General features: G+C 44.2%; 1 protein-coding gene across 1 annotated transcript in view; it reads right to left on the bottom strand.

Annotated features, from left to right (window-relative positions):
- MYO1H (myosin IH) overlaps positions 1 to 13,816 on the bottom strand; it is a 39,157-nt gene extending 25,341 nt beyond the window's left edge. The window contains exons 1-12 of the mRNA XM_040250925.1: positions 13,685 to 13,816; positions 12,786 to 12,901; positions 10,399 to 10,597; positions 8,688 to 8,768; positions 6,136 to 6,315; positions 4,944 to 5,042; positions 3,897 to 4,010; positions 3,458 to 3,529; positions 2,322 to 2,441; positions 972 to 1,039; positions 522 to 627; positions 141 to 221 (exon numbers count right to left, since the gene is read on the bottom strand). Coding sequence (XP_040106859.1) covers positions 141 to 221; positions 522 to 627; positions 972 to 1,039; positions 2,322 to 2,441; positions 3,458 to 3,529; positions 3,897 to 4,010; positions 4,944 to 5,042; positions 6,136 to 6,315; positions 8,688 to 8,768; positions 10,399 to 10,597; positions 12,786 to 12,901; positions 13,685 to 13,810 — 1,362 coding nt within the window. The 5' untranslated portion in view covers positions 13,811 to 13,816. The remainder of the gene's footprint in view (positions 1 to 140; positions 222 to 521; positions 628 to 971; positions 1,040 to 2,321; positions 2,442 to 3,457; positions 3,530 to 3,896; positions 4,011 to 4,943; positions 5,043 to 6,135; positions 6,316 to 8,687; positions 8,769 to 10,398; positions 10,598 to 12,785; positions 12,902 to 13,684) is intronic.
- Between the last annotated feature and the right edge of the window lie 201 nt (positions 13,817 to 14,017).

Here is a 14,017-nt window from a genome sequence, read left to right on the forward strand (position 1 = left end):
GAGCGAAAATTCAGCAAAAGAGTTCAACTTGCACCCTTCAATAATACAGTGGATTTCACTCTTTGTAAGCCTGGGGAAGAGATCTTCTGAGTATCGAGGATACCATGGAATGAACTCCAAGTCAATGTTAATTTTCTCACCAGAATGGAAATGATTCCTTTGTGTCTCTCTTCTACCAAATCACAGATGATCTTGTTGTTGAAATATTGAATTGGTTCCCACTAAAATGACAATGAGGAAAGAATTATCCAGGAAGGATTAAAATTGAACATCAAATATATTTCTTTTAAATTGATTGTCCAACTTTTCTTTTCCAAATCTGATTTTTTTTTTATCTCTAACATTTCAAAAAGAATACTTGCTGACTATCAAAATAATTTCCCAGGAAACAAGCAGAGAAGGAGTGAAAAAATAATTCTTAGTACTCATCAGGAAAAACTTCCAATGAAATGATATTTCTCACAGAAATGTCTTTTGCTTGGTTAAGAAATCAAATGAGGAGAAAACATTGAAACATTTACCTCTATACCTTCCATTTCATATTCTGCCTGTTCCGCTTTTAGGGTTCTCTCAATTAATAGTTGCTGGAGTTTCTCATTGCAGTAATTTATACAGAACTGTTCAAAACTGGAGGTGCAAAAGATTTAAGTAACTAAAGCTACGTGAGTAGACCAAGTTTTTCAAAATAATTATATTTACTTATTTTTAAGGATGCTTTTTCCATATAGAAAACTGAAGTCCTTATTAAACAAATAATTTAATAAACTGATAAGAAGAGTCAAAGTAAAAGACATTTGCATTTTTAATGGTTATTCTGGTTCTGGAAAAGTTTATGAGGCAGGGGCTATGCAAACCTGGAGAATTTCTAGGAACAGGAAAATGAATTTCAATAACATCAGAAATGTCATAAACCAGACTCAGACCTTGAAAATGAGGAACCAGTGGATCACAATGAAATCAAACAAACTCACCCATTCTTGTCAAAGACTTCAAACCCATAGATATCCAGCAGTCCAATCACAGTTTTCCCAGTAAAGTCCTAGTCAAAGTAACACATACTACATTAACCACTGAGGTTATTTACTTTGTAACACTCAGTATCTGGCAACTGCCCCTGAATCCGCCATGTGGCTTTCAGAAGAAACAGGCTGGAGATAATTTTCCCAGCCTGCCTCCTCCTGCCTGCAGCCTCCCTAGGTCCCATCCCGGCTTTCATATTCATCATCAGAGTAGAGAGACTGACCTTCTCCTTCTGATTCACTTCCTTGCTTCAGCCCTTCTCAGCCCCCTAAGCCCACATTCAGTCCAAAAAAAGAAGAGCAAGATAGAGGAAGAGAAGAGGAAGGGAAAGAAAAAGAGAGATGGAGAGAGGGAGGGAGGGAAGAAGGAAGGAAGGGAGCTATTGACAGCAGGAAGATATGTTCACCCAGGAGAGATAGCAGGTATTTTGGATCATTTTCAACAGAGGACCAAGTGCTGTCAGGCAAGGATGGCTATTTAAAGAGAATATGACTTTTCTTCTTAAGGGACACAATGTAGCATTCTGTATGATATGCTGAGTCAATGTATCCAAATCCATCCTTTGCTCATTTCCTCCATGAGTCTCACAGCATCCTGGCATCCCATTGCTCTCATATCATTGCCTCAACTTCCAGCTTCGCGTCAGCTCCCTTTTTGATTTTTTAAATGTTTATTTTTTAATATAAATTTATTTATTTTAATTGGAGGCTAATCACTTTACAATATTGTATTGGTTTTGCCATACATCAACATGAATCCGCCACGGGTATACACGTGTTCCCTATCCTGAACCCCCCTCCCTCCTCCCTCCCTGTCCCTCTGGGTCATCCCAGTGCACCACCCCCAAGCATCCTGTATCATGCATCGAACCTGGACTGGCGATTCATTTCATATATGATATTATACATGTTTCAGTGCCATTCTCCCGAATCATCCCACCGTTCCCTTTTTAATTTAAATAATTCTGCTTAAAAAGGAAATATGTCCTTAGGGTGAGTTCAAAGGAACTGTCTTTTTTTTTTTTTTCTTATACATATTAAAATATACTACTGTTAAAATGAAAATGTTCTGTGTACACTTCAAATGCTGTGCATCCCAGACTTGGGGACACACTGACAAGATCATTTGTCAGAGCATTTTTGTGAGCCTACGGTGTGCTAGAGACTGGAAATGTAGACATGGAAAGACAGTATCTCTGCCCACCAGGAGCTTACGTTCAATTCTCACAAATTCTTTAAAGGTGTTGGTTATAAAACATGGCCATGTTAAAGAGCACAGGCACCCAATATGCGTGGACCAACCTTGTTCACTAAGGAGGCATTGATTTTGTTGACCAGCCAAGTAAATGTTCGCCCATAAACAGCCTTTGCCATAGCGTCTCTAGCATAGGCAGAGAGCTCTAGTGTCAATGGGCATAGCACCTGAGAAGAACAATAGAGGTTAAAAAATTTTTAAAGCCCCCCGAGTTTTCAACCCAGGCTTTAAAGATGACTGGGGGAGAGGGTCTTCCGTGATGGTCCAGGGACTAAGACTGTGCTCCCAATGCAGGGGACCCAGGTTTGATCCCTGGGCAGGTAGCTAGATCCCACATGCTGCAAGGAAGACCTGGCACAGCCAAATCAATAAATAAAGATGACTAGAGAAGGATACTTGATGGGGGAAGAACCTCCCGTCTGTGCTGTTCCTTGAGTGCCAGGCACTGTGCTGAGATACAGCCTCAACCAAGACACACAGTTTCAGCCTCTGTGGGCTCATATTTGGCAGAAGGCATTCAACAAGCCAGGGCTTCCCAGGTGACACCACTGGTAAAGAACCTGCCAGCCAACGCTGTAGACACAAGAGACGCAGGTTCGGCCCCTGGGTTGGGAAGCTCCCCTGGAGGAGGGCACGGCAGCCCACTCCAGTACTCTTGCCTGGAGAATCCCATGGACAGGGGAGCCTGGCGGGCTACAGCCCACGGGGTCACAAAGAGTCGGACACGACTGAGTGGCTGAGCACAGCACAACAGCTAACGAGTCACACCAGGAAGCATCGCATAGTTCTGAAGCTGAAAGCGACAAGCCCTATACGGAGAGACCCATGGCGCTTTAGGGCAGGGATGGGATGAGCAGGGGAGGGTCTTTGAGGAAGTGATCCCTGGGAACTGAAGGCTGGGAAGGATTTAACTAGGTGAAGCACACAGAAGGGTGTTGCAGCAGAGGGAACAGTATATGCAAAGACCCCATGGAGGGAAGGCAGGGCAAGCATGAAGCACCAAGAGCTCATGGGGGTGGGATGTCAAGGGATGGGGGAGGTGAAGGCCGGAGATACTGACAGAAGCTGGACCACACAGGACCTGGTAGGCAGGATTCAGGAGTCTGGCCTCTCCTGGGGCCACCACCCTACTGGCAGCAGCAGCGGGGAGGGTGGGCACATTCCCCCCCAGAGCCATTTTTACCTCCTCTGTTTTGGCTTCAATCTTTCTGTGGGTGAGAGCTTCCAGAAGGACCCATGGGTCGACCCCTAGGAGCTGAATAAATGGAAAACAAAATGCCATTCAGCAACCCAACTTGACTCCCTACTGAAAAGTCGGTGGTGTCGCAGGCTCAGGTTCATCTTTGCCACCTGCTAATCGTGTTCTGGTGCAACACAGACCATACCTGTGCAACAGAGACCATATCTGTGCAAAGCACAGCCCATGTGTGGTCTTTCAACCGACTGGCTTTTACTCGCTCCCTTGCCCACCGCCTAACCAGTGTCAAATGGGAGAACGAGATGGTAGCCACCTGGCACATGGGGACCCGGCTGTCTTGCTCTCCTCCCCTGCCCCTCCATCTCTGACAGGGTCTGGGGCCTCTCCTGACCGCCACCCCACCTCTCCCAAAGTGGACCATCACCTTGGCGATCCATTTGATCTCGTGAGTGTCTGGTACAGAGGCACAGCCTTGCTGGTTCTCTTCAAAACAAATGTTCCCCAGGTGCAGGACACTGGCAATAATTCCAAAGAGATCCTAGGAACGTGGGAAGTGGTGAGGAGGGCAGGCAGAGAAGACAGCGGCCACCCGATTGATAAACGTCATCAGAAGTGGTACCCAGGGGAGACCTGCCCACCCCCGCACCCCTGATTCCAGACTGGAGATCACAGATCCTTCTCCAGAAATTGGCCGTGGGCTCTTAGCCACTTCTGATATTAAGGGAAGAGGGAAGGAACTTCAGTGGAGGGCAGGATGCTCCCTCACTTATGTCCAGCATGGAACACCACTATTCTGGTATCTCCCTTTGTCCCCTGCCAATAAGCCATCCAGTGTTCAAATGCCATGGCCCCAGATACGCACATACACACGTAAATTTTTCTTAAATTGTATTCTGGTCCTTGCAAGGGCAACAGTTTCACAATCCTCCTCACTCCCCAAAAAAGACAAAAGATGTAAAAACAAAATGTTTATAAATCCTACCATTTGGTCCAACTTGTTCCAGTATAAAAGCATAAATAAATGCTATTCCTACCATTCTAGGGGATTAAATATTTGAGACTGGGTCTGAGAGGAAGAAGAAACATGACTCCCTGCTGGCACCCAATATTGGGGAAATATGGGGCTACTGGATAAACTGCAGAATGCCCAGCTAACATCTGAATTTCAAATAAGCAATGCCTAATGTTTAATTCTTTTTAGTTAAAAAAATTTTATTGGAGTAAAGATGCTTTACAATGTTGTGTTAGTAAGCAATGTCTAATTGTTTTTAGCATGAAGCTTGTCCCACGCAATGTTGGGACATACTTCTACTAAAAACCTAGCCAGTGTTTATCTGAAATTCAATGCACCTAGGTATCCTGTATCTTTATTTGCTCACTCTGGCAACTCTGTGTCATCCCCAAGAAACCAGGATGGTTTCCTCAACCCCAAGCCTGACCATAGGGAGCTCCACCCTCGAGGGGCTCATACCTCAAGATCATCTTTAGTAAAATCGATGACAGAAAAGGCATTGGAAACAGTTTTCCAGTCATTCTTGTCGTTAACAGACGACTCTTTGGCACAGCGACCCTGTTGACACAGAATTGGGCCGCTTAACAGCATTTTCATAAGGACAGTTAGGTGTCAAAATTTTTCTCTGCGAGCATTAAAAAGCTAGTTCTATAATGTTCTGAGCTGTGAAAAAAATAGGTTTTATTCTACTTGTCTAGCACCTGACGATTTGCCAACTGCAGCTTTTTTCAAATTTGGGATTTTGTTTAAAAAAATCTGTTCTGTGAAAATTTTCAAAGATACATATCAGTGGTATATCTTTTTGTGTGTATGGTTTTTAAAGTAGGCTTTCTTGCCATTTTTGCTGAACAAATTGAAGACATTTATCTCAATAGATATCTACCAAAACATACAGTAAATGACAGTGTTTAAATTCAAGAAAACAATCTTGATACACTTAGGAACCAGCATCAAAAACTTCAAGGCAGGATTAGATAGAAGGAGATCTTCCCTGAAGGAAATAAAACTTTGTATCTAGAGAAATACAGATGATACAGGAGGTGTGATAAGACTTCTCCCACTAAGTCTAGAAGTTGTCTTTTAAATAAGCAACAGACTACCAGTGTCGCAATTTAAACGGAAAATCTTCTACATGAGGGTTGTTTTTTTTTTTTGTTTTTTTTGGTTGTTTTTTTTTTTTTTACTATTATTTTGCTTTTGTAGTACAGATTTTTCCCAATTACCTGAAGATTCATCATTTTAAAAGAGTTCCTTGTTGCACAGCAAAAACAAAGGTGTCATACCATGAAAATATTCACCAGTGAACTGGAATGTTAAATCTGCAACCTCCCAAATACACAACCAGCACCATGGACTCCCTCCCCTTCAAGGACAGGGCTAGGTTAAGTCAGACCTTAAAGAATACCTAGAGGTTTAGAAACAGTGCCAATATACTGCAAAGCACAGGCACCAAGTTTGCCAAAGTCACAGAAGATCATGAAATCAAAATAGTACTGGTGAAATGCCTGAGCCATTTCCAAAGGCACTGTGGCATCAGGATCCAGTAACACGGCCATGAGAAAGTTACTGAACATCCCACAGAACTAACACCGCCACCCCACCCCACCCCACCGCCAAAGGGGCACCAGAGACAGGTTATGGTCCTTCTAACCTGTGAGAGGTATTTATACAGCTGGGGGTCTCGCTCTAGTCCCAGGTAAGCAAGGAGCTCCTCTTCTCCACCCTCTAGCAGCTGGTAGAAGATATGGAAATTCCGCTCGCCCTGATTCTGATAGACAACTCGAGACTTTTCTATCAGGTAACTGATGATATGCCCGCCTACGGGAATGCCCTTCAAAAGAGAACAAAAAAATCCAGCCAAGACAATAATCAAGGCCACTCTCTTACTAGTGTCTTCTGATGAACTGAAATTGTGAGTCTGAATCAGCTTGATCTATCCATCTTCTAAGATTCGCCTTTTCTGGGTTCCATTCCTGACCCCACCAAGGTGATGAAGATATGTTCTGTTTTCATTTAGAATCAATTGTTTTACCATCCATGTTTAGGACTATGATACATCATGATTTAATTTTTGTATATGGAGTGAAACAGAGGCCAAAGTTCTCTTTATCCATATGGATTTCCAGCTGACCACCATTTATTGGAAAGACAATTTTATCGATACTGAATCTCAGTGGTGTTTTGGTCATAAGTCTGGTGACCTTATAGGTAAGGAGAGTTGGGCTACTTCTAGCCTCTGTTCTGGGCCATCAGCCTCTTAATGTCAATATATTCTTATGCCAATATTAATTATTATTGTCTTAATTATCATTTTAAATAATATATTCAATGAAGATTTGTATTCCATTACATATATTGAACACTTGCCAATCAATGAGAAAAAATTACCCAATTAAAAATGAGCAAAAGACTTTAATATACAAGAGGGTCTTTAAGGGACCAATGAGCAAAACTTCATTAAAATTGCTGCTGCAGCTGCTAAGTCGCTTCAGTCGTGTCTGACTCTGTGCGACCCTGTAGACGGCAGCCTACCAGAAAAACCACTATATGCCACCAGAATGCCTAAGATTTAAAGGAATGACAATACCAAATGTTGGCAAGGGCGTGGGGAAACTGGAACTCAGTTATAACATTGCTGGTAAGAATCCAGCAGGGCAACTTCTAGGTATACAGCCGGCATAAATGAGTGCTTACATCTCCTAAAAGAGGTACAAGAATGTTCAGAGCACTGCTTGCAATAGCTAGCCCCAGACTGGAAACAGCCCAAATGTCCATCACAGAGAACAGATAAACAGTGATAAAAGTCGAGCAATCAAAAAATGAACAACTCCACGCAGCAACACAGTCGAATCTTACAAGACAGGCTGATTCACAGAGGCCAAACATGAAATAGAACAACTATATAATTCCATTTGTTCTGAAGCTCAAGAACCAGCAAAATGAATCTGTGATTATAGATGCCAGAACAGTGATGACTTTTGGGAAGCGGGGGGCAGATATTTGTCAGAGATGGGTAGGAGAAATTTCGAGGTGTTGGAAATGTTAATATCTTGAGATGAGTGGAGGTTACACAGGTAGATTCAAATGGAAAAATTTATTGAGCTGTGGCCATGAGCTGTGTCCTTCTTAGTATGTGTTGGATTCTTGAAAAAGCTTAAAAATATGTATGCTATTAAAATTTTTTCAGTCTGTGCATGCATGACCAGAAACCCATGTTCCAGCCTCTGGGAAATCCTTAATCTGTCTTCATCACTATACTAAACGCTCAGCCAGCTACTGTCCTCTAGTCTAAGGTGTCACTTGGAATTACATGTCCCTGAGAACACTGCCTACCCCTCCTACTTCCATGCTGCCCACCAGGCTCCCCCATCCCTGGGATTCTCCAGGCAAGAACACTGCATGAGCCCCCATTTAAACTGTGTACAATACATTATATATCTTCTCTGGCTCCTTTCATACTACAACAGTGGAGCTGAGTCACTGGGACAGAGGCTGTATGGTCCACAAAGCCCAAGACCCTATCCATGTAAGTTTGCCAGCTCATGTCATATAATCATGTACGCCTAAGCAATAGAGTGTTTACTCTGGAATCTTTTCAAGCTTTGTAAGAAATGGCATCTCACTGACATCCAGTACATTCTCATGACCTGTCTAGGTTGCATGCAGCTGGCATTCACATGCTCTTGCTGCCATAAAATGTCTCATCATATGAGCACCCCACAATTGGGCCCTTCTCCTGTTGATGGGCATTCAATCCTGGCCAGATATGTGGTTCTTTCCAGTCCCTTTACCTTCATGAGCAGTGCTGTTGAGGCCATGCTTACCCATCTCTAGGAATATTTCCAGGAGTGGAATGGCTCCACCTTAGATTATGTGATTTCAGCACCCCAAGATGACACACTGTTTTCCAAATGGGTTTGACCAATGTACACCCCTTCCACCAGCTGTGTGTTGGAATTCCTCATGATCCACATCTTTGCCAACACCTGGTATCACCAGACTTCTTCATTTTTGCCCACATACTAATAGGATATGTCATCATGGTCTTTATTGGCATTTCCTAAAACTATTGCTAACCCTAAATTTTTCAAATATTTGAGCCAAGAAGAAAACCCTTCCTTTCTTAAGGTGCCTTGAGTTGACTTTCTGTTGCTCTCAAAGTTAAGGGGTCCCCAGGAAGCAGTAATAGGAACATCAATGTACCTTAAAGTCGAATTGTATGTCCATGTATTTCCCAAATCTGCTGGAGTTGTCATTCCGGAGTGTTCTGGCATTTCCAAAAGCCTTGGAATACAAAGGGAGGAGACACTGAACCCATCTGTCATTCGCTGACATTGAAGCTCTCCTGTTCATAGAATACCTGACCCTGAATGACAAGCTCATTGGAGGAGAGAAGGGGGAGCCAGGAATGGAAGCCACTTTATCTGCTAAGAAGAAATCACTATTTACAGAGCATTTGATGGCAAATATTGGGGTTGGACACAGAAAAGAAGGGGAAAATATCTTTTCTCTAGAATCCATTCTAGGAATAGATTAAAAATGGCCTAAGGAGAAGTTGGGGCTTCCCTAGTGGCTCAGTGGTAAAGAATCTGCCTGCAACGCAGGAGTCACAGGAGATGCAGGTTCGGTCCCTGAGTCTGGAAGATCCTCTGGAGGAGGGCATGGCAACCCACTCCAGTATTCTTGCCTGGAGAATTGTATGGACGGAGGAGACTGGTGGGTTGCAGAGAGTCAGACACAACTGTAGCAACTGTAGTGACAGCATGCATGCAAGGAGAGCTAGATAGGACCCTAGGCCCTGGCTGTTCTAGAAAGCATCCCTGCTGGCCCCCATCAGCAGACATCTTCCTATAGTATAGATGTACACTGTTCAGCCCAAAGGTCTACTGGGAAAATCCCTTCAACCATAAATGCCTTTTACACAAAGAGCAACAAAAACACAGGAGAAAATAACATATTCAAAATCATCCAACAAGTCAGAGAATTACAGTAGTAAAAATAATAATCAGGATGATTTTAATTAATAGAAATATTAATGAATAATAGCATATTATTTTAGTGCTTACTAATTCTACCTCCTAAGAGGCAGGTACTGTGAGTAGGCCCACTTTCCAGACGGGGAACTGACTCCAGGATATGAATGATATGCAGAAGCTTGCTGCTACGTGATCACCCTGGGCTTAGTCTCCATGCCTGCTGGACTTCAAGGTCACACCCTTCACCATGATACAGTAAGTCCCCTACGCACGAACAAGTTCTGTTCCAAAAGCATGTTTGTAAGCCCAACGAAGTTAGTCTAGGGACCCAACTGACACAGTTAACTATATACTAATAGTATAGTAAGTTCCCTGTGTACGAACCTTCGAGGTGTGAGCTTTCAGAGATGCAAACACGCATTTGCGTGTCCAGTCGCGTAAGTTACTGCGCGTCTCACGTGCAGCCTGCCCTCCACCTCCTGTTGCTGCTGATCCTTCAGCTTTATCATGCCCACCTCCTCTCCCCCCACCAGTCAGGAACTCCTCCTGCCCGTTCACTCGATGCCAGCCCCTGGATACCAGCTGCTGCACTACTGTCCTTTTCAAGGTACTGTACTCTAAGGCTAAAAGTGTTTATTTTTTTATGTATTATTTGTGTGAAAAGCATTATAAGCCTATTACAGCACAGTACTGTATAGCTGATTGTGTTAGTTGGGTACCTAGGCTAACTTTGTTGGACTTATAAACAAACTGGACTTTAGAACACTCTATCAGAATGCAGTCTGTTCATACATAAGGGACTGATTATACTACCCATGTGATCTGTTCTCTTCTTAACCCCTAGACCTGCCCATTTTGACCGACCCAGCCAAGCAGCGGCCCTTCTTACTTAGTGACTCCCTGGAACCCCCCTTTCTAGGTCCTTAAGGATCACTTACCTCCAGTACTGGGTTGGAGAACAGCAGTCTGTCACGGGCTACCTGCAGTGACTCGGTCATCGGGCAGGTCACTGCAAAATACTGAAGGATCTTCTTGGAGGCCTCTGTTTTCCCTGCCCCGCTCTCTCCAGAAATGAGGATGAAGTGGTTATTTAGCTCAGAGCACATCATGCGGTAAGCGTTGTCAGCTATGGCATAGCTGGAGAAGGAGTGAGACAGAAACGGAAGGAGTAGGGCCTTCCCTGGAGGTCCAGTGGCTAAGACTCCGAGCTCCCAATGCAGGGGGCCCGGGTTTGATCCCTGGCCAGGGAACTAGATCCCACATGCCGCAACTAACAGTTCACAGGCTGCAACTAAAGCTCCCATGTTGCTGCAATAAAGACCAGGCAAACAATTGTTTTTTTAAAAGAAGGAGTGGAAGAGACTATAACACTATTTCCCTTGGCTCTGATGCCCATCAGAGCAGAAGGACAAACTACCCGGACTCTCAGAAGCCACATCCAGACTGTGGCACCAGGCACTTAGCTCACAGAGCTAGCAAACCTTCACCATTACCCACTAGATAGCAAACCTCTAATGAGTATTAGTCACTCAGTCCTGCCGACTCTGTGCAACCCCGTGGACTGTAGCCCTCCAGGCTCCTCTGTCCATGGGATTCTCCAGGCAAGAATACTGGAGTGGGTTCCCATTCCCTTCTCCAGGGGGATCTTCCCGACCCAGGGATGGACTCTGGGTCTCCTGCGTTGAAGGTGGATTCTTTACTGTCTGAGCCACCAGGGAAGCCCCCAAACTCTAATAGTAGTTAAAGTAAAGACTTGGGGCAGGAATAAAAAATTTTTTCAGAATATACCAATTTAAAATAATCAATCAACATTTCTTATAAGAATAATCTGTGTACTAAATTACATCCCCAAGAGATGTCCTATTAAATGTAGGTGGAAGTAATATCTTGTCTAAATATGAAATAATGCAACAGATATAAGAGCTCATTTTTTTTCCTTCAAAAACTAAAATACTAAATATATAGAGATAGGAAACAAAAAATATTAAAAATTTCTGTTTTAAAAACAGAAGTTTAGGGCACTATTATAGAGGCTTTATATACAAGATCAGATACTATTATAAAGGCTTTATCTACAAGATCAGAAACTGAAGCACGAAGGTTTCCTGGGGTTTACTCTTAGGATGTGGCTGTTTGAAAGCTGAGTATTTCTGTAATCGCTGGTGGTGGTGAGGCAGAAAGATTTATAAATGCCTTGGGAGGGGAATGGGTGAATCACCAAGAAAAAGGAAGCAAGGCTCTAAATAATGGCCCAAAAGTCAACCAAAGAGGAGAAGAGGGAAATTCAGCAATGCCTGAGAGTCACATACAGATCAGGCAGAATATTGCTTTTTTTAACGGATCGCCAGTCCTGGTAAGTTATAGTCACCGGCATTCTTCTCAGTGAAGTGAAGTCGCTCAGTCGTGTCCGACTCTTTGCGACCCCATGAACTGTAGCCTACCAGGTTCCTCCGTCCCTGGAATTTTCCAGGCAAGAGTACTGGAGTGGGTTGCCATTTCCTTCTCCAGGAGATCAGCTGCCATGATATTCAAGCACCAGTAGGTGGCACTATAGCAGTCCACTTCCCAGAGAAGGTAACTCTAGCTACAGCTGTCATACAAAGATGCTACTTTTCATCACAGTTAAAATGAGATTTGATAATGATCTGCTGTTTTCTATTGTGTTGAAAGATTTATTTCAGAATAAGGGAGTAATTTAAGTGAGGTACAGAACCTAATGAGCATGTATCAAGAATGTAGATGGACGGGTATATGAATGGATGGATGAGCGGGGGATGGATGGATGGGTAGGTGGGTGGGTGGGTAGATACGTAGATGGATGGATGAATGGAGTGGATGGCAGATGGGTGTGTGGGTGAATGGATGGATGAGTAGACAAGTGGATGAAGAGGATTGGTAGATGGATGAATGAATGGGGTGGATGACGGATGGATGGATGGATGGGTAGATGGGTGGATGTGTAGGTGGATGGGTGGATGCATAGATTAGTGGATGGATGATGGATAGGTGGGTGGGTATGTGGGTGAGTGTGTGGGTGGATGGATGGATAGTTAGATAATGGGTGGATGGGTGAATGGATGGGTGAAGGGGTAGATGGGTGAGTGTGTGGGTGGATGGATGGATGAGTAGGCAAGTGGATGGGTGGATAGTGGATGGATGGAAAGTGGATGGATGGATGGATGGATGGATGGGGTGGTTGATGGATGGGTGGATGGGTGGGTAGGTGGGTGGGTAATAGATGGACATATGTGGTGAAGGGAGTGGGGGGAAAGAGAGGCAGAAAGAGAAAAATACTTCTATTGCTGATTCCATGGGTGCTACTTACACATGTGGGGGCAGTTCAAAGACGTTGGCCCCTTGATAAAGTTCCATCTGGCTCAGAGTATAGATTCCCAGCTCTTGGTATGGGTTCACAGACACAAGGAGGGTCCCAATATATGTCTAGAGGAACAGACCAAAGCACTAGTGAGGCATTCCAGGGTGCAAATGGCTCTGGCAAAAGACCAGCATGTGCTATGATCCCCGTGTGCCCCTTCGGTACTGGGATACAACACAATAAATAGATCAGGTTGTGTGTGCGTGGGCGGGGTGGGGGGGGATGCCTCCACTGTCATGGAACCTAGCTGGCACGGGCAGACAAACAACCGAGTGATCAAGACTGCCCCACTTAGTGTGTTAAGAAAGGCCTAGTTCTGCTGGCAGCTGCCTTGCCACCATGCAGAGAGGCTGCTGCAGAAGGAAACCAATGCAAAAGAAAGCAGAAGTATGGGAAAGAGTCCTCAAGACATCATCCTAGACCCTAGAGATCTGCTTCTGGACCCTGAAGTTACATAGGTTGACAGATTCTCTCTTGGGGCTTAGGCTGATTTCAGTTGGGTCTCCAGCACTGGCAGCTGGAAAGGTCTTAATACAAAGGATCACAGTACAGCTGCCAGTGGTTCCTGGACAGGCCCCCTCTGATGGTCAGCCTAGAGTGATACTGTTCACAGCCATCAAGACTAGAGACCAGGGGACTTCCCTGGTGGTCCAGTGGCTACAACTCCACTCTCCCCATGCAGGGGGCTCAGGTTTGATCCCTGGTCAGGGAACTAGATCCTACAGGCTGTAACTAATATCCAGTGCAGCTAAACAAATTAAATAAATTAAAAAAAAATTTTTTTAAGGCCAAGGACCAGAAGGGAACCACCACTCTAGGAAAAACAGCTGAGAAATGAGTTACGCTACATAGATGAGGTTCTCGCTGAAACGCTTCCGGAGGTTGTCCAGGAAAGCAGATTCACTGGTGTATGCATCCAGCAGCACAAAATCCTGCACCCCAACCTTGTCCCGGGCAGTCAGCGCGCCTTCCATGTGCAGACGGATGTGCTTGCGTCTCACTTCTTCTTTCTACGGAAAACACAACCTTCCTCAGCAACTCACTTATCGTGTCATTTTAATCATATGTCTGGTATGGAAATAGCAAGATCCCAGACCCTGGGGATAGCTGAGAGCAGAGGTTACATTATGCTTTCTTCATTAAGCATTTATGATCTGGTTAGGGATACAAGTAATGATAGT

This window comes from Oryx dammah, unplaced genomic scaffold, assembly GCF_014754425.2.
Source record: "Oryx dammah isolate SB20612 unplaced genomic scaffold, SCBI_Odam_1.1 HiC_scaffold_12, whole genome shotgun sequence".
In the NCBI taxonomy this organism is placed as follows: domain Eukaryota; kingdom Metazoa; phylum Chordata; class Mammalia; order Artiodactyla; family Bovidae; genus Oryx; species Oryx dammah.